This window comes from Macaca fascicularis, chromosome 11 (assembly GCF_037993035.2).
Source record: "Macaca fascicularis isolate 582-1 chromosome 11, T2T-MFA8v1.1".
Lineage (NCBI taxonomy): Eukaryota > Metazoa > Chordata > Mammalia > Primates > Cercopithecidae > Macaca > Macaca fascicularis.
The window spans coordinates 18,325,744-18,347,174 of NC_088385.1; the positions used below are offsets into that span (position 1 = coordinate 18,325,744).

The 21,431-nt window shown below is 37.8% G+C and overlaps 1 protein-coding gene across 2 annotated transcripts in view; it reads left to right on the forward strand.

Annotated features, from left to right (window-relative positions):
- PTPRO (protein tyrosine phosphatase receptor type O) overlaps window positions 1–21,431 on the forward strand; it is a 278,715-nt gene that overhangs the window by 207,465 nt on the left and 49,819 nt on the right. For both annotated transcript variants that reach the window (XM_005570243.5, XM_005570244.5), the window contains exon 13: window positions 19,035–19,174. In XM_005570243.5, the coding sequence (XP_005570300.3) occupies window positions 19,035–19,174 (140 nt within the window). The remainder of the gene's footprint in view (window positions 1–19,034; window positions 19,175–21,431) is intronic.

A 21,431-nucleotide genomic window follows, 5' to 3' on the forward strand; every position in this document is an offset into this window, starting at 1 on the left:
GATCTAGTGGTGAAGATTTGCAAAGCAAATATAGCCAATAAAGACAAAACAAGGCAAGGCAGACATAGGAAAGTGGACTAGTTAATTCTTTAATGCAAAGACATAGATCTATGCCCATAAGAAACAACAACAGGTAACTGTGACCCCCCTCCCAGAAAAGGACAAAGCGAAAATCCAATGACTGACCCTAACAAGATGGTGATTTGTGAGCTCTCTGAACAAGAATTCAAAATCCAGTTTAAGGAAAATCAGTGATGTCCAGGAAAAAACAGAAAAGCAATTCAGAAATTTATCAGAGAAATTTTTAAATCAAACAAAATCTTGGTACTGGGAAATATGTTTGCTGAACTGAAAAACTCATCACAGCAGAATGGACAAAGGAGAGGAATGATTCAGGGAGCTCAAAGCCTATTTGAAAACACACCATTAGAGGAGCAAAAGGAAAAATAAGACTGAAAGTAAGCGAAGTCTGCCTGTAAGACATATAAAAAAGGCAGGGCGAGGTGGCTCATGCCTGTATCCCAGCACTTTGGGAGGCCGAGGTGGGTGGATTACAAGGTCAGGAGATCGAGACCATCCTGGCTAACACGGTGAAACCCTGTCTCTACTAAAAATACAAAAAAAAAAATTCGCCTGGCATAGTGGCTGAGCCTGTAGTCCCAGCTATTCAGGAGGCTGAGGCAGGAGAATGGCATGAACCCGGGAGGTGGAGCTTGCAGTGAGCTGAGATCGTGCCACTGCACTCCAGCCTGGGCGACAGAGCCAGACTCCATCTCAACAACAACAACAAAAAACCTTAAAAGGTCAAACATAAGAATTATTAGTATTCAAGGGGGAGCTGAGCAAGGAAGTTTACTCAAAAAATAATAATAGAAAACATTCCAAAACTTGAGAAAGATATAATTAGCCAGGTTCAGGAGGGTCTGAGAATACCAAACAGATACCACTCAAATAAGATCATCCCAAAGCAGATAATAATAAAACTCTCAAAGGTCAAGAACAAAGAGAAGATCCTGAAAGTATCAAGAGAAAAGGAGCAAATAACAGGTAACAAGCTGCAATTCATCTGGCAACAAACTGTACACGCTATGAGGAAGGACATTTTCACAGTGCTCAAAGAAAAAACTGCCATCCAAGAATAATGTATCCAGCAAAATTGTCCTTCAAATATGAAGGAAAGATAAAGTATTTCTCAGAAAAACAAAAGATGAAAGAATTCACCACTACTAGACCTGTCGTACAATAAATGCAAGAGTGTTATTCAATCTAAGAGAAAAGGACACATGTAAAAAGAAAACTTTTCAAGGTATTAGACCTTTGGGAAAATTAAATACATGGACCAACCCACGATGTTCTATTACTGTAATTGAGGTGTACAATCCATCCATAACTCTGGTATAAAGCCCAAAAGACAAATCTTTTAAAAACAATAATAGCTACAGCAACCTGTTAAGAGACAGGTAATGTAAAGCATGTAAATTGAGGCAACAAAGTCAAAACTGGGGGGTGGAGAGAAATGAAGTTAAAAGGTAAATTTTTGGGTGTGGTGGTTTTGCTTTTTTCTATTCTTTTGCTCGTGATCTAAGATAAGTTGTCATCTCTTTAAAGTAACTTGTTATGGCCAGGCATGGTGGCTCATGCCTGTAATCCAGCACTTTGGGAGGTCAAGGTTGGTGAATCGCTTGAGCCCAAGAATTCAAGACCTCATGTCTACTAAAAAAAAAAAAAAAAAAAAGCTGAGTATGGTGACACATGCCTGTGGTCCCAGCTACTTGGGAGGCTGAGGCAGGAGGATCACTTTAGCCCGGAGGTTGAGGCTGTAGTGAGCTGTGATTATAACACTGCTGCACTCCAGCCTGTGTGACAGAGCAAGACCCCCATCTTAAAAATAAACAAATAAATAAATAAACTTGTTATATCTATAAGATTTTTTATAAGCCTCGTGGTAAGCACAGCACAAAATCATATAATCAGTGAATTAAAAATAAAAAACAACAAATTAATACATAGCACTTAATAATCACTTAACCACAAAGAATGAAAGGAAGAGACGATTCTCAAAACAACCTGAAAACAGGCAACAAAATGGCAGTAGTAAATCTGTACTTAGCAGTAATAACACTGGATGTAAATGGCCTCAATTCTCAATTAAAAGTCACAGTGTGGATGAATGGATAAAAAAATAAGACCCAACTATATGTTGCCTTTAATAAACCCACTTCACCTGTAAAGACACACAGGGACTGAAAGTGAAGGGGTGGAGAAAGATATTCCATCCAACTGGAAAACAAACAAGCAAAAAGGCAGATGTTGCTATGCTTACGTTAGATAAAACAGGCCACAAATCTAAAATTGTAAAAACAGACAAAGAGGGTTACTATATGATAAAGAGATCAGTTTAGCAAGAGGATATAACAATTATAAATATCTACACACCCAACACTGGAGCTTCTAAGTATATAAAGTAAACATTAATTGATCTAAAGGAACAGATAGACTTGATTACAATGATAGTAGGGGACTTCACCACCCCACTCTCAGTAACATATAGATCATCCAACAGAATATCAATGAAGAAACAACAGAGTTAAACTACACATGAGACCTGATAGTCCTAATAGACATTTAAAGAACATTTTGCCCAACTGCTAGAGAATATACATTGTTTTAACTGCACATGGAACATTCTCTAGAATATATCATATCTTAGGACACAAAACAAGTCCCAACAAATTCAAAACGTAGAAATAATATCAAGTATCTTTTCTGACCACAATGGAATAAGACCAGAAAGTGATAACAAGAGAAACCTCAAAAAATACACAAACACATGGGAATTGAACATGTTCCTGAACAACAAATGAGTCAATGAAGAAATTAAGAAAAGAATTTTCAAAATTCTTCAGACAAATGAAAATGAAAATACAACATACCAAAATCTGTGGGATATAGCAAAAGCCATAGCATGAGGGAAGTTTCTAGCAATAAATGCCCTTAATATAAAAAAGTAAAAAGTTCAAATGCACAACCTAATGATGCACCTCAAGGAACTAGGAAAGCAAAAGCAAACCAAACACTAAATTAGTAGAAGGAAAGAAATATAAAGGTCAGAGCAGATAAATGAAATTGAGACTAAAAATAAATACAGAAGATCAACATAACAAAAAGTTGGTTATTTAAAAAGATAAAATCAACAAACCTTTGGCTAGATTGAGAAAAAAAGAGAGAAGACCCAAAGAAATAAAATCAGAAACAAAAAAGTAGACATAACAAGAGACCTCATAAATACAAAGAATCATTAGAGGCTACTATGAACAACTATAAACCAACAAATTGGAAAACTAGAAGAAATGAATAAACTCCTGAGCATACCTAACGAGACTGAACCATTAAGAAAGAGAAAATCTTAACGAACCGATAATGAGCAATGAGATGAAAGTCATAATAAAGTCTCCTACCAAAGAAAGCCCAGGTCCTGATGGTTTGATCCGTGAATTTCACCAAACACTTAAAGAACTAATGCCAATCCTGCTCAAACTCTTCAAAAAAGTTGAATAGGAAGGAATACTTCCAAATTCATTCTGTAAGATAATCTGCCAAGAAAAATAATAGGCTGTGGATGAGGAAAAACAGATACTTTAACATTCTTGCAAATGAACTGGATCTTTTTGTGTAGTGTAATGTCAAAATAATTCTTTATAGTATGACATACAACTGGAAAGTGACTGTGTAACACAAAACACATCTTCTACATTCAAAAATTGACCATTTATTGCGGTATATGTTTAGTTTCTGATACTTACAGGGAAACTTGAAGACAGTATCCTAAAATCTGCCACAGACAATGGAGGATAGATTGACACAAAGTTGTGTGGTAGACCTTTAGAGGCAGTATGACTGAAAGAGTGGCAACCCAAAATTAAATGCATAATTTCAATATGTAATTTTCACAGCAGAGATTTTATAATTTCCGTATTTCAAAAATTAAGTCTATCAAATGGTAATAAAAGTGTTTTCCATATAGTTAATGCAATTTAGTAACATCATTTTTTAAGATGTCTGCTAATTTTTGTTTCTGAATCTGTCCATAGCAGTCTCATCTCTGTTATTACATGTGTTCATATTAGCAGCTGTAAGTAAAGACTAATTCACGGTTGTTTTATTAGTAGCTTAAATACCATGGGTGGCATTGTTGACAGTGATGTACTTTGAGAAAACTTTCAGAAAATCTAAAAAGCAAAACATACGGTCTTTCTTCAATTTACCCAGTAATTGCATTTCTCCAGAACTCAATGCATAAGTCACTGAGTCTTAAATTTCTTTGTCTCATATTTGCCATGACAAAAACTAAGTTTTTGTGCTGAAATACTTTAAAATTGTACAGGTAATTTGGAAATATGTGATGTATTGATTCGACACTATGGAAGTCAAAATTATATTATTGAATAATTTATAATTTTAAATATTATCTTATTTTCATTTAAATATGCCTTTTCATGACAACTTTCTTCTAAATTATTTTACTTAATTCCTTTTTAAAAACTTCCAATACTATGTAGTGAAGTACTTGCAATTTACACATTGTGGATTTTCTCTGGTGTGACATTTGGAAGTCATGTGGGTTGTGGGACATGGGACAATTTTTCATTTGGTGTCCTCTTAATAATTCCAGGACAGCTAGCATTTCTAAGTCCTGACCACAAAAGAACAGCTAGCTAATTCCCTCTGTTGTGACTAATAAAAACATTCCTCCAAACTTCCAAACACCCTCAAGGGGGCGCTAGTGCTCCAGTTGAGGATCAAGGGTAGCCTCTTATCTTTCCTGCACTGAAGGCAATCTGTTCTTCCTCCCTTGTGGTCTATACTTAAATTCTATGAATGTGGAGAGCACCAACTTCCAACTTTGCATAATCTTTCTATTAAGAAAAAAGTTGCCTGTGTACCAATTCTAACCATTATCTCTGACTCTGCCCTCTGTGAGTGTAAAGGATCGTTCAAAAACTCATTTCCAGGTAACTGTAATTACTTGAAAACTGTGCTCACATTCCCAACGTCTTCCTTTTTCCAAGCTTTACTATTACAGGAAGCTGTTAAGTGTTTCTCAGATCCTAGCAGCTTTCTCCAACTCATTTGGTTTTTCAGTCTCCCTTAAAATTTAAGTTCAGAGGTGGTCTTATCAAAGTAGCATTTAGTGGGCCTATTGGACACTTCACTGAAATTTCTATATGACATCATGGTCTATGGTGCCTCAGGAATATAAGTCAAAGTCATGAACTGGTACAATTGTACCTACATAGGACTGTGAGTTAAAACCATGATAGTTTCCCAAACTTATCAAAATGTTTGGAGTCTCCATGTCTCCCTGATAACAGAATGGACTATGTAAACCAGCTTGGAAAATTTCTTTAAACTTTACAAGAAGGAAAGGTTAGTTTTCATGGAAATTATTTCTAGTTAATATAACCCTTAGAATTAATAAGCTTTTTCTTATTGGTATTTTAAATATCAAATGGAATATTGTTTCTATGTTATTCCTCTCTGTAGACAAGACAATCTGTATATGAAATGCCTTTCTTATTTCCTTGAAAACAATGTTGGTTTTTATCCTTTGGTCAAAAGATCTGTTCTACTAATCATGTTATTGTGTGTATAAGCCCTTTCCATTTTGTATAACACAATGCCTGAACACATATAACTGCTTAACAGATACTGTTGAATGAATTGAAATTGCGGACCTCAGAACATAGTATGCCAGTTAATATTTAATCTGAACAAGTTTCACCTTTCAGAGAAGTGAAATAATATCTTGCTTTAGTAGTACCTGAATTGCAGGTTGTGTGTGTGTGTGTGTGTGTGTGTGTGTGTGTGTGTGTGTTTACAGAACTTTCATTCTAGTTGTTTTATGTTTCTTCACAGCATTCATTTTGATATATATAGAAGCCATAGTCATTCTCCTTTACAGAAAAACACAACTTTGGCACACAGATTTTTCAGAGCATGTTTGAATCAGAATGCCGTTGTTAAAGCTAGGGCCAAAATAGGTTGGACTAACCTGCAGTGCAATTTATCTGTAATAAAGGCCTCTTTAGAATGCCTCTGAATGACTCCTGTGTCATGGAGGGTAGGTTCTGCCTCTATGGAAAGAAACCAAACTACCAGTGAGTCCAGTATCATATAAATTAATCCAAGATGTCATGTGCAAGGATAGAAAGCCCTCAAAACAGTTGCCAATAATTCTCAATATTGTATCATCAATAAACATCCACAAAAAGACATGCACCAATAATGATGCCTTCCCTAGGATGTTGAACCGACCATCCCATTAGGAATTTTAGGTTGCCAGCAGTTTCATGATACTTTGGTGGTGTGTGACGACAGGTCACTTTGGCAGTCAGTCATTACAAATATCAATCAAATCTGCCTCTAGGACTTGTCATTTTACAAGAACTCATTGGTCTGCACATGACTGTGGCTTCAACCAGTAACCAATCGTATTTTCTAGTTTTAGTGAATCAACCTGGATCCCTGGGCCAACTTTAAGAGGACTTGCTAAGTCTACATAAGAGAATCAGTTTCCCAACCTTAAAAAAAAAGAAAAAGAAAGGGAAAAAAAAAAAAAAAAGAAGAATGAGACGTGTTGGATACATGACAAATAGCTCTCTGGTAATAGAATGTCCATTCATCAATCCATTTAACTAATACATATTGAGAACCTTCTAACTACTACTCAGATGCCAGACTACTTGTGGTAGTAGTGATGGTAATGAACCCAGAGTGCTGCTTTCACTTTCTGTGCACAAGGAGCTTATGATCTAGTGAAGGGGAAGATGGTAGTAAGTGCTGTACAGTGCTCTGCAACAAGGAAATGTGGTGCAGAATGACTATGTGGTCAAAGCTTTCTTTGAGAAAGCCATGGATAACAAGAAGAACCAGCCATGAAAAGGCCAAGAAGGAGGATGCCAGGCAGAGGGAAAAGGCAGGCTTGAGTGTAGGTCTTTGAAGGCATGCAGTTGGAATATTATTTTCAGAGTAATGAAGGGACATTTAGAGAACTTAAATAATCTGATTTACATTTAAAACAATCCCTCTGGCTGCTTAATGAGAAAGGGATTACTGTATCAACAATGAAAGTAGGGAACTGATTAAGGGGCTATTTGTGCCAGCTTTAAAAATAATATTCTAATTCAAAGAGGTTGCAAGAGAGTGATGGTAACTTTGACTACAGTGGTTGTAATGGAGATGAAGAGAAGTGGACAGAATTCAGGAGCTCTTTTGGAGGTTGTATCCACAGAACTTTCTGATAGGGCAGAAACAGGAAGTGAGGGAAAGGGAAATTAATGACTCCCAGACTTCACTCTTGAGCAACTAGGATGAATGGTGGTGCAATTTACTGAGACTGAGATGACTAGTAAAACTACAGAGGGAGGACATTTAGGGTGAAGTAAGAATCAAGGATTCTTCTTTGATGTAAAAAAAATTTTTTTTAATGATTATTGGATATCCTGGTGCAGATGTGAAGGCCAGAGGAGAATTCTGGGCTGGAAATATAAATTTGGAAGTGTCTGGATGAAATCACCAAGTAGTAAATAAAGATAGAGAAGGAAAGAGAAGCCCTGGATTGAGTCTGGAAGAACCACTCCAGCAGTTAGAAATTCAGCTTAGCAGGAAGAATTAGAAAGAGAGAGTGGAAAGGAAAAGCTAAGGAGATCAGAGAAAACAAAACAAAACAAAAAAACCAGAATTGCACACCACTGTCATCAAATTTCTGCTTTATCCTGACCACAGACATGTTTGAGCATGTTCAAGATAAGGAATCATATAACTTTAGTGCTAGGAGAGCTCTTGGAGATAATTCAGTACTGTGTCCTCATTTGAACAAGCTGGCGCTTAGAGAAATATGACACGCTTTATCCATTGTTAGGTCTTGGTCCAGAAACAGTCATTTCGTACTTTTTATCCATCTGCTCCTTCTATTTTCCTAGACTGAGGTGTGCTCTTTTTCCTACAAACTTCATTTTTCTATTAAAACATTTCACAGAACAGGGAGGAGCCTCACACCCACTTTTGTGACTTTCTGTTCCTCTTTTGGAATTTGGTCTTAGGGACATTGGCTTGATTTTCTTAATCTCAGTCATAGAAACTTTTATAGAGATTAGAAATCCTTAAAACATAACTTGGCTATGGACAAGGAAAAAATCAAAATACTTTGAAATGTTAAGTATTTGGGGGATAGTAGGCTTTTTCTCTCTGTCTCACTCAAATACAGATATAGAGATAGATATATAGAAATCTGTAGGCCGCCAGTCAGCTAGAAAGAAGCTGATAAAATGCTTAAGGTCTTATACTTTAAAAAAAAAAAAAAGTTATCCTGTAAATCAGTGAATATCGAATATTTATTTAGCATTTACTATATGCCACACACTCTTCTTGGTTCTGAGCACACAGAAATGAACAAAACTGACAAAAATGTCAACTCTCATTCTAATGGAGAAAAGGAGATGATAAACATAAATATAAGAATGTTAAATGGTGATAAGTGTCATGGAGAAAAGTGAAAGAGGAAAAGAGGATAGGAAGCGCTATGGGGGATGGGTGCTATTTTTGTGGGGAGTAGAATAAGTGTCACTGTGAAGGTGATGTTTGAGTCAGAGCCTAAAGGAAATGAGGGAGTAAGCCAAAGAGATCACTGGGATGAGATTCTGTAGGCAGAGGGAACTACAGGTGCACAGCTCTGGAGGCAGTAGTGTTCCTGGCAAGTTCGAGGAAAGGCAAGCAGTGTGGCTGGAGTGGAACAAACAAAGTGGAGAGTCATAGAAATTGGGCAGAGAGGTAGCAAGGGAACAGAGCACGTAGGGTCATTGAAAAGACACTTTCCTGTGAGTGAGATGAATCTCTGTTGCATGCTTTAAGCAGAAGCACATAACCTAACGGGTTGCACTGTGTCACTCTGGTGATAACAGATTGTTCAGAGCAAGGATAAGGGCAGGAGGGAACCGACTAGGTAATATGACCATACATCCCTCTTGCCTTAGACAATCCCACTTTACACTTCTTATGGATTAGTTAAAAGGCAGTAATCCTCTTTAGGATTTGGGGCAAGGCTTTTCTGCCCCAAAAATGTTCCTGTGTGGACACTTCTGATAAATTACATGATCACCTTCAAGTTTAAAGAACATTGAGTCTGTCCAGATAAGAGATTATACTTGTTTAGGTCAGACTGGGAACCACACAGGAGATGAAAAGTGGTCAGATTCAAAATTTATTTTGAAGGTGTTGCTGAGAGAATCTGCTGATGGACTTAGATGTTGTCTATGAATGAATAAAAGAAGCCTAGAGACCCACCAAGATTTGGGGCCTGAGCAATTGGAAAGACAGAGGTTTTATTTATTACTTGGAAAAGGTTATGGGAGAGGCTGGTTGGGGGGCAACGTCAGAAATTCAGGTCTGGATGGGCCAACATTTTTAAGGTTCCTGTGAAACCATTAAATAACAAATACTGAGCAGGCAGTTAGATAAAAGGGCTTGGATTCAGTGAAGACTTCAGGACTGAAAATATAAATTTGAGTGTAGGAAGGAGACAGATGTGATGAGTTAACAAAGACTCAATAAAGAAAAAATAATGCTATCCAGGAACTAAGCCCTGGGCCATTCCAACTTTAAGATGTGGAGATAGTGAGTAAAAACCAGCAAAAGAGACTGAGGAGCGTTGGCCAGGGAAGCAAGGAAAAGCACAGAAAAGTGTCCTGTCCCAGGAGCCAAGGGAAGAGAGCACCTCAGTGAATGGAGATTGCCCAGGTCAAACCTGTGAAAACATCTGGTAAGATGAGGAATGAGAACTGACCACCGATTTTAGCAGCCCAGAAGTCACTGGTGATTTTGAGAGAGGTATTTGGGTGCCATGGTGACAGAAAAAAAAATCTAATTAAAAGATGTTCAAAGAGAATGAAAGGAGAAAACCATAAAATAACTAGAATAACAAAACCTTTGAGGATTATATTATAAAGGGAAGGAGAGAAAATGCACAGGAGCTAAAGGATAGAAGAATCCAAGAGTGTTTGTTAGTTTTTTGTTTTTATTTTGTTTTCTTTAAGTGACTGAAAGCAGCTTGTCTGTAGGCTAAGCAAAATGATTCAACAAAACAGAGAAAACTGTTGACGGAGGATAGTTAGAGGTGAGACTTGGTGTGATGTCCTTGATTGGAGAGAGGAGATGGAACCCAGGGAGCCAGTGGAAGGATTCAGTCTGGATATATCTTCAGGAAGACAATGACAGACAGAAAGTATGGGCATTAATAGGACCGTGAGAAGAGTGAAGGTCATGATGGCAGCTTATGGATGGTTTCTTTTGATTGACTTCTTGTAAGATAAACATATGCGTGTTCTTTCGGTTTGTAGGGGGCAATACCTGTCGTGCTGCTCTTCTGATATATATCTCCATGGCCAGCACCCCCATGCAAGAATTGTTTTCAGATTTAGGCTCTCAGTGATAGCCATGCCATGGTCCCATGGCTCTGTACCTGGGCCTGACACTAACCAATCCCTCACCTCAATATACCCCTCCTCACTGCAGTCTTCTGAGTGTCACTGTGGTTTGTCAACTGTCCAGAGGCATGCCAAACCGCTTTAGTGCTTCTTTCTTTTTTTCTTTTTTTTTTTTTTTTTGAGACGGAGTCTCAGTCTGTCATCCAGGCTGGAGTGCAGTGGCCTGATCTCTGTTCACTGCAACCTCCACCTGCCGGGTTCAAGCGATTCTCCTGCCTCAGCCTCCCAAGTAGCTGGGATTATAGGCGTGCACCACCACACCCAGCTAATTTTTGTATTTTTAGTAGAGATGGGGGTTTCACCATTTTGGTCAGGCTGGTCTCGAACCCTGACCTCATGATCTGCCCACAAATGCCTCCCACAATGCTGGGATTACAGGCGTAAGCCACCGTGCCTGGCCCACTTTAAAGCTTCTTTAAAGGCATTTCTCCTGCCCATCATAAGGTACTGCATATTCTGCAGGTACATGATCCTCTCCAATGTATTGGAAGAATCTGAAAGATGGACACATAGGGCAATGACTGTGAAGTCTGGCACTGACCTAAATACCTGAGCAGGTGCCGACTCTGGAAAAGTTGGTCTTCTAAGCAAAGGGACTTTCAGGAGGGCTTGTCATCCCCACTTATACGCAACTGAACGGGAAACTCACTGACTGGGAGGAAACCAGTTGTTTCCCCTTAATTAGGAGTCCAGAGGTGTGGATCCCAGTTCTTGCCCTTGCCATCATATTGTGTTACCATAGCAAAGTAACTCAGACCCTCTGAATTCCAGCTTCCTATCTATAAAATGAGTCTGGGCTAGATGATCCTTTATGCTCCTTCAACTTTTAGAATTTCGTTCCATACCTGAGTTCAGAATAAAAGCAACAAGATTAATGACGCAATGAAAGTACTGATCTTTTTCTAAGAATTTTGCAATATATGACTCCTAACAAAATAAAAATGCTAAGTAAAAGCATATATTCCTGGAATCATCAAAAAGGAGGAATTCAGATATTTGTTTTGAAACCAAGTAAAGAGAATCAGAAGGGTGAAGGGGTGGGAAGTGGGTGGATGATAGGAAATTATTTAGTAGGTACAATGTATGTTATGTAGGTAATGAATATCCTGAAAGCTCTGACTTCACCACTATGCAATCTGTGCATGTAACGAAATTACACTAGTATCCCATCAACATATGCAAATTTTTAAAAATTAAAAAAAAAGAAACTAAGTAATGTTAAATGGGAGCTTTCTCTGAAAAACTCTATTGGTCTTTAGAAGTTACTTAAGGTACTAAAACTATCAACCCACCTAGTGATTCACAGAAGAAGATATTATACTTGCTATCTCTAATCCATAAAGAATATAGGTAAGGCTGGGCACGGTGGCTCACTGCCTGTAATCCCAGCACTTTGGGAGGCCGAGGCGGGCAGATTACTTGAGGTCAGGAGCTCGAGAAAAGCCTGGACAACATGATGAAACCCCGTTTCTACTAAAACTACAAAAATTAGCTGGGCGTAGTTGTGGGTACCTGTAATCCCAGCTATTCAGGACGCTGAGGCAGGAGAATTTTTTGAACAGGGAGCAGAGGTTGCCGTGAGCCGAGATTGCGCCACTGCACTCCAGTCTGGGTGACAGAGTAAGACTCTGTCTCAAAAAAAAAAAAAAAAGAATATAGTTAAAAAGTAATGAAAATGACAGACATTTCCAACTCCTGAGAAAATTTTATTTTTATATATAGGAAAAAGCCCTATATATATTTTTTTATATATATAGGCCTCCTATATGTTTTATATATAGGAAAAATTTAATGTGTTCTCAGGTGCTAAATATTTGCCTGAATTTTTGCCTGAATTTTTTTTTATTTCCTGGTATTTTTTAAAAATGTTCAAATTACATGTTAAATGTATCTAGGAAAATAATTTCCCTAAGTCAACAAGAAAAGGTCGAATAAACTTCAGGTCTAACAAAGGCTTCTGCTGTTTCATATAAATATTTCTCTCCTTAATTTCATTGCTTATCAATCTTAACTCACCCTGAATAATTTCTGTACCTCTTGTTTATTTTCCTTTCAGATAGTGCTTTCTTTTGCAGATGTTATTTCACCAACTTGAGCATAATTTCTGCAGCCTACACTGCTTAAGTTGCAGATGCTTCCTTTGGCCAAGTCGAATATGCTATATGACTTATACTGCTTAATATAGAGTTGCTTGAGTTGAGGAAAATAAAAATAAATTTAAAAGACTTATTACAATGTAGATGTTAACAATTATGCTTTGCATATGAAGAGCATCCTAGAAAATTGTGATCAGTGAGGCTAAAGATTGAAAATAAATTTTGTTATGTGGGTCATGGATTAAGATAATTTTAATAATGCTTTTCTACTTAATTTTCCTTATTACCAATGTCACACATTTGTAAAATGACTCACCACGCTGGTCCTTATGGATATAATCTTGTTCTCATAAACATTATTCCCCTAGGCAGCTAAATTAATGAGTCACATTAAAAGAAGAAACAATGTAATAGCTATCAGAGAAAGATGGGTTTTAGACAATAAACACAGTACATTCTGCTCCTAGGCTAAATATTACATCTGACTATTCCCTTTGGAATTCCCGAGAAAAGGAAGAGATTTGCTGCCAGAGCGCAGAATAAAAATCAGACACTAGCTCGTACTTCAGGAAGGTCACTTTCACTCCCCAGAGAGCCTAGGCAACAGCTTGAGCCTCTCATAATCCAATCTAAATTAAATGGTAGAGATGGCCTTCAGCCTTCCAGTCTGCCCATATTCTATGCATGGTACTTGATTTTCTTCTAAAATTAGATTGGATTCCCAGTCCAAACCCAGACAGGTATGGAATGAGAGAGAAGAAAAAATAGGGAGGGCCAGCTAGTTGAGTGGAACATCAGCAATGTTAGAAAGCTTTTAGAGGATATTTAAAAGCAAACAACCCCATATCTATACCTCATTTTATGAAAATGGTATGTCAGTCCCCTTTACCCATATACATAGGTACTCACACCAAATATCATGGACTGTGAAATTATTTCAAACAAAAGGAAATTTGACATTTTGGAGCATGAGAATATTGAAAATATTAAGATTGAAAATGTCATTTAGAGAGATAAAAAGCAATAGGAGATGTTCTATAACTAATAACTACATGACTTTACATTATATAAAGTGTTTGTGTATATGTTGTCTTAAATTTCATTTACTCTTCACAACATTATTGGGGTTTTCCTATCCTTCTGCTTTAGAAGATAGACTATATTTGATATTTTATAGGGTTTAAACCCTCATGTGCAGAAAGGGACATATTTGGTATTTTGAAGAGTGAGAGACTGTATTAGTTTGCTAGGGCTGCCATAGCAAAATACCACAGACTGTGTGGCTTAAACAACAGAAATTTGTTTTCTCACAGATCTGGAGTCCGGAAGTTCAGGGTCCACCTGTGAGCAGAGTAGGCTTCTCCTGAGGCTTGGAGATGATCACTTTGTAACTGTGTCCTCACTCGGTCTTTTCTTTGTGCACATACATCTCTTTACTGTCTATATTTCCTCCTCTTATAAGGACACTGGTCTGATTAGATTAGGACATATGCTAACAGTTTCATTTAAATTAATCACCTCTTTAAAAGCCCTATTCACCCCGGATGTGGTGGCTCATGTCTGTAATCCCAACACTTTGGGAGGCCCAGGTGGGTGGATCACTTGAGGTCAGGAGTTCGAGACTAGCGTGGCCAACATGGTGAAACCATGTCTCTACTAAAAATACAAAAATTAGCCCAGCATGGTGGCAGGCCCCTGTAGTCCCAGCTACTCAGGAGGCTGAGGTGGGAAGATCGCTTGAATCTGGGAGGTGGAGGTTGCAGTGAGCCAAGATCATGCCACTGCACTCCAGCCTGGGCGACAGAGCAAGACTCCGCCTCAAAATAATAATAATAATAATGAAATTCAGTCACATTCTGAGGTACTGAGGGTTAGGGTTTCAGTATATGAATTTAGAGGGAGGGGATATAATTCATCCCATAACAAAGATAGAAAGCAATCAAAATGCTTTTGATGTCATTGTATTCCCTATCATATGCAATTGCCTAAATAATATTTAGCCACTATCCACTTTAATTTTGTGCCTCTGAGGATGGAGAACATGAGTCATGTAAACCAGCCTTTTGGCTTTCGGCTTCCATGTGCCACACTGGAAAAAGAAGAATTGTCTTGGGCCACACATAAAATATACTAACACTGATGAATCAAAAAAAAAAATTGCAAAATATCTCACAATGTTTTGAGAAAGTTTATGAATTTGTGTTGGGCTGCATCCAAAGCCATTCTGGGCAGCATGCGGCCTACAGGCCATGGGTTGGACAAGCTTGATCTAAACCATCCTAGGCTGTGGCACTGAGCTGGCCTTGACTTCTCATGAAATGTGGGATCGCTCCAGCCAGTTTTTGCCAGGAATTTCCAGACTTCTACTCTAGGCAATAAGAAGAAATGCTCTAACTCAGTCCTGTTCATTTGAAACATAGTAAGAGCCACATGTATAATTTTCAATTTTCTAGTAGCCACATTAAAAATTAGTAAAAAGAAACAGGTAACATTGAATTCAATATACTTTATGTAACCAAATATATTCAACGTCATATTGTTCCAACATGTAATCAATATGAGTAATTATTAATGGGATATTTTATTCTTTTTTCATACTAGGTCTTCGAAATTCTGTCTGTATTTTACATTTATTTGCAGCACCTATCAATTTAGACTAGCCACATTTCAAGTGCACAACAACTACATGTGGCTAGTGGCTGTGTTGGACGATTCACATTCCAATTCTTACATTTTAAAACATTTCCTGGGACAGTTGTTGTCTTGAATAGGAAAATCTAATTAAAAGCACTCCCAATTCAATTATACTTTCACTTGTGAAATCTTGTCATAGTAATAAGTTCATAATTATAATAACAATAAATTGTAATAACTTTCTTTGTTTCCTTTGGGATACCAGAGTTAAATTTTTGCCTGATTAATTTAGGGAAGCACACCTATCACGAAGAACCTGAACAGTCTTCAAGCAGGTGATTCGTGTATGTTATTCATTGACCTACAGAGCTGACATGTAAACATCTTTCAGAAAAAGAGCACAGTGATAACAGGTGCAGGGACCTTGAAATAATCCATTGCCCTCATAGTCCACCCAAAAAGAAAAATTTGTTATGTGGCTGTTAAATGTCCCAGACCTTTAGATTTTCCTGAGGATTGCGTCACCTACAGCCACGTTCTCAGCCAGAACAAAGGAAACCCTCACTGCAGTATTCATGTCGTATTCCTTGGACCACTGGGAGCTCTTGCAATAATTCATGATAGTTCTTGACTCTGTCCCTGAAATTCGATAATTTTATCTACATGATCACCATAAAAACAGAAGAAAACATTAAGATACAACCCCAGCGTGTCTGGTCTTGCCTGGGGCTTGAATCCTCCTCTTTTGGTTGATGAATCTTGACTCATGTTTTAAATCAGCAGATAAATAAGATTTATTGAGTACCTATAGGTGGCTACTTCAAATGAAGACAAAGTCATTTATAACATATAACCCCTGTTCTTAAAGAGTCTAATAGGATCTACTAGAGTCAGGCCTTCACTCGCATAGATTACATAGGAAATAATTAAAGGCAGTAGAATGTCAGAGAAGGGATAAATCATCAAGAGAAAGAGTCACCAAATGAGACTTCAAGGAGGTGGCAAGGCTTTTTCTTAATCTTCGAATGAGCAGAATAAAGAGCATAGTGATTGAACGTAAACGTGGGCTGACACAGAGCACTGCCCCTCTGAAGGTCAGTGAGAAGACCAGCTTTCCCAGGAGGCAGCACATCTGTGTGTTAGGAATGGTGGTGAAGCTGGATGGATAGCATGCAGTCAATTTAAGCAGGATCTTAAAGACATAGTATGTTTGGATCTGATACCACAGACAATGCACAGACAGGATTTAACATGGCAAAATGGCATTTGAAGGTGATTTTCATCCATCATTGACAAAATGAAGAAAGGACTGATTAGAGCCAGGGAAAAAGAGGTACAGCACGTTTGTGATGATCAATGAGTGTGATGACAAAAGTCTGGACATGCAATATAATTTAAAAACATATCAAAGGAGGCCGGGCGTGGTGGCTCATGCCTGTAATCCTAGCTCCCAGCACTTTGGGAGGCCAAGGCAGGCAGATCACAAGGTCAGGAGATCGAGACCATCCTGGCCAACATGGTGAAACCCCGTCTCTACTAAAAATACAAAAAAAAATTAGCTGGGTATGGTGGCACACGCCTGTAGTCCCAGCTACTCAGGAGGCTGTGGCAGAATTTTTTGAACCCGGGAGGCGGAGGTTGCAGTGAGCCGAGATTGCACCACGGCACTCCAGCCTGGTGACAGAGCAAGACTCCGTCTCAAGAAAAAAAAAAAAAGATTAAAGGAAAAGGTAACAAGATGTGCTCTCTGGGACTGAGAAATAAGGGAAGAACCTCAGAACTGTGTCTGAGGAACAATTCTGTAGTGTGCATTTTTAAAAATGAAAAGCCCAGGCTCAGCCTAACTAACCATTCATCTATGCCCCCAACAACTTCACACTTGGTTCCATAGATCCAAGTTCCACATGAGTCAGGATCCCTGAAGGACATACTCCTATTAGCAATGGCAGTTATAAAGGAAGTGAGAAGTGGAAATTAACCTCTGTGTTTCACTGGCAGTCTTCATCAGAGCAGAAGCGGGACAATACAATGTGGGGAGGACTGTACAACTCATGACAAGTGAAAAAGCGGTCCTGACATCTATTGTGGATTTTGCTTGCCTAAGATGAACTCATCTCTTCCCTCCTTCAACTCTTCTGTCTAACCTTGTCAAGTTGCTGCAGAAAAGAAACATGCTTCTTTTTAGTTGGATATAAGTTTAGGCGATCTATGATAAATCATGTCAAGAATGATTTTGACATACTTCTTGGTCCTGGGCAGAGCCATAATGATGATATTCTAGAAACAAGGTTCAAATCTTCCCACACAAAGATGTGTACCTGTCAAAGCAGTGAAATGGCCGACAGGACTCTTTCAAGCACCTCTAAAGCATAGGAGCTGGAGAACAGACTTTGGAGAGTGGGACAGAAAATGAAAAAATCCAAGTAACAAGCAGGAAGAAACCTACAACAGTGGGTAGTTGTCTGACAGGCACATACAGGTGGATGGAGGATGCTGTTATGTGAACCTAGCAGCAAGATACAGTATGTTCAAATAAGCAATGTCAGGGGGTCTGAGAGCAGGTAATAGGGACCCCAGCTCAAGACCTTGAGTTCAGGCACAGCACTCTGCATACTGGGGAACTTGGAGGGAAAGACAACATTCAAAAGACAGCGTCACAGGCAGAAGACCAGGAGACATTCGGGAATGGAGAATGAGACAGAAGATGACTATTAGAACTGAGGAACAGGCAGGGTTTTTTGGGCTCAAGAGAACAATGCCAGTGACTCAATTACTAGAAATAAGTATGAAGAAGACAGACAACACAGCTTCCTGGACAAATGGATTTATTTATTATTAAGATAAAATGTCTAAGATAAAAATTTATCTCTAACATTTTATTAATCGTCCAATCCTCTTCTATCAATTATTTTCTTAAAAAATTATATTATCAGCCGGGCACGATGACTCACACCTGTAATCCCAGTACTTTGGGAGGCCAAAGCGGGTGGATTGCTGAAGCCCAGGAGTTTGAGACCAGCCTGAGCAACATGGCAAAACTCTGTCTCCATAAAAAAATACAAAAATAAGCCAGGTATTCCCAGTTACTTGGGAAGTTGAGGCAGGAGGATCACTTGAGCCAGGGAAGATGAGGCTGCAGTGAGCTGTGTTCACAATACTGCACTCCAGCCTGGGTGACAGAGTGAGACCCCACCTCAAAAAAAAAAAAAAAAAAATCATACTATCTGTTTAGCTTTATCTTTTTTAATTTTGACTACATTTTCAAGCAGCCATTTTTTCTGTCTGAATTGTTCCAAATAGTTTCCAGAGAAAGGAAGACAGGTTGTTGGCTAAATACCAAACTGCATCTCATCATTAGAAGGAAACACACCAAATTTCATTTTTCTCCACCTTTATCAAGTGCAGATTTTTGTTTCTCATCCAGAAAGTTCTGTGTATTCAGGGCAATGCTAATTCCAGTATAAATGACACAGAAACTATTAATAGATTATGTCTGTGATGAAACTGAAGTAGAAAACAGAAGTGTTTCGAAAAGAGAAGTAAAACAATGGAAGGGGGAAAAGGCAAAATATTCTGCCTTCCAAGTTAGATAGCTATCTTTATGAAAGGACGTATTTCAAAAGCAATACGAAGTCTTTATGGTGCTCTTACCTACCTATATTTGAATTTGGGGGATGCTTCACCTGCTTATTAGTGAAAGAAGAAAGAATACACTTAGTAAATTAAATTAAATTTTTTAAAAACTTTTTTTTTTTTTGCTCAGAACCAGCTCCACCAAAATCACTCTTCGCAGTGAACAAAACCCAGACTTCAGTGACTTTGCTGTGGGTGGAAGAGGGAGTAGCTGATTTCTTTGAAGTTTTCTGTCAACAAGTTGGCTCCAGTCAGAAAACCAAACTTCAGGTACTGTACCTTTTGATCTACCTTTTCTCAGTTAATTTTAATTAAGGCTAATTATCTGGGCAAAATAAGAATCTTCTATTTCTTTCAGCTATATCAAATGAAAACTGTTTATTTGCTCTTTTGTGTTTCAGGGATAGAAACTAACAGGATGCTTAGACCAAGCCCACAAGTTGTTGAGAACGTTTATCTTTGTCTGTATCGCCTGTTCCTAATTCATAAGCCACTCCAGGTCAGACAAAGGAATAAAGGTCATAGGCCATTGAATTGATCAAGGGAAGGAAGACCCTACCATATAAAATATAATTTAACAAATATGAACCAATTTCCAAACATATAAAAGGCACTGTATAGAACGCACATGATAGAATCAATATTTGCCTTCAAAACATTTTTATATGGTGTGGACATTGCATAAGTATAGAAAAAAAGTAAAGTAAAATATAAGTACCACAAGAGAGGTCCATATTATCAAGAGAATTTAAAAGAAACATGCATATCTAGTTTGTAAGCGGGACAGTCTTGCTGCAAAATGAAGACTGAGAGAAGGCTGTTGCTAAAGTTCTAGAATTACAAATGGCAGATATGATAAACAGAGCTGTTCACCAGGTCAGAATGAATGCAAGGAAAGAGATGAACCTGCAGTTCTAGGAGTGGCAATGCCACAAGGAAAAAATATTTCGCAGCCAGAGGTGGAAGGAAAAGGACAGATTTGTTAGGGATTTTACATAATACAGTGTGTAGACTAATACTGTGAACATAAGTAATTGATCTTTTTTAAATAATGAAGTTCATGAGATTGAGAAGAAAAAAGGATTGCTGGGAGTGCAAATCTTTTCATATTGAATGCTAAGATAATTTGCTTTGATTCCTTTCTCCTTTTGAGATTCCCTTCTATGAATGTATCTCTTGTTGATTTGTACTGAACAGCTGAATTTTCCCTATTCTAAGAATCCATTTGGAGAATAACTGCTCTGCCAATAATGGATTTTCTTCTCTATAACTACAGTGATGCCTTCCTTTAAGAAAACAATGGTTAGTTAGCTACTTACTACAACCGAGTCCTGTTAGCAAAAGTCTTTCCTTAGAATAATTCTTTTATAGAATAGTGAAAGGGAAGGAAGTGGAAGAAAATGCTGATGGCTGTCATCTCTTTATGCAAGGGTGTTTCAAAATCTTATTTTGAAAAAGATGCTGGTTCATCTTTTGCTATTGTACAGTAGTACTTGTCACTGGTCTGGTCATGGGTCCACCAAGTTAGCAACTTTCTTGACTCAAGAATAGGTTAATACTAAATGTTTCTTAGTGCGGATAGTTGCCATGTTTTAGTGGATGTTATATAAAAGCTAAGAATGCAGACAAAGGGGTAGTGTCCTTAATATATAAAGAATTGCTACAAGTCAAAAAGGTAAAGATCAACAACCCAAAACAAATATTTCATAGGAAAATAAATACAGAAGTCTCTTGAACAGATGAAAAATTGAGCAACCTTACTTATGGTTAAAAAAATGCAAAATAAAACTACAAAATACAATTTTCACTAGTAATAATAAAAAAGCTCAGAGTTTGCGAATGTATGGTGTTGGAAAGAATGTAGGGAGGCAGGCATTGTCACACATTGATGCCATAGTTGAGTAACTTGAAAAATGCCTATAGAGAACCATTTTTCAATAGCTTTCAAAATTTTAAATGTGTACTTTTTGATTCAGCAATCAAGATTTTAAATTTACACTTTTTGACTCAGCACTTCAAAGAATATGACACTAGCAAAGAATATATGTGTATGTGTGTACGTTCACACATACATACAAATTACATGCACACATTGTGTGTATATGTATATATATGTGTGTGCGTGTGTGTCTATATGTATATGTGTGTGTCTTCCCAAATTTGTGAAATGATGTTCATTGTAGGATTGTTTGCAATAGCAAAAAATCACACACCATTTATGCGTTCATCAATGGGGGCTCATTAAATAAAGTACTGTTATGTCCTTTCAACTGATTTCTATCCAGCCCTTAAAAAGAATAAAACAGCTTAATCTGCACTGATATGGAAAAAGCACCAAAATATATTGATAACTAAGATAAAAAAAATAAGCAGAACATTGTGCAAGCTAAGCCATCACTTATGTTTTTTAACTGTGTCATATGTTTGTACATCCATAAAATGCATATGGGAAGAAAAATAATGCCCGACAATGGCTGCTTCCATGGAAGGGAATTGGTCAGATCAGGAATGGGGAAAAAAGGAAACA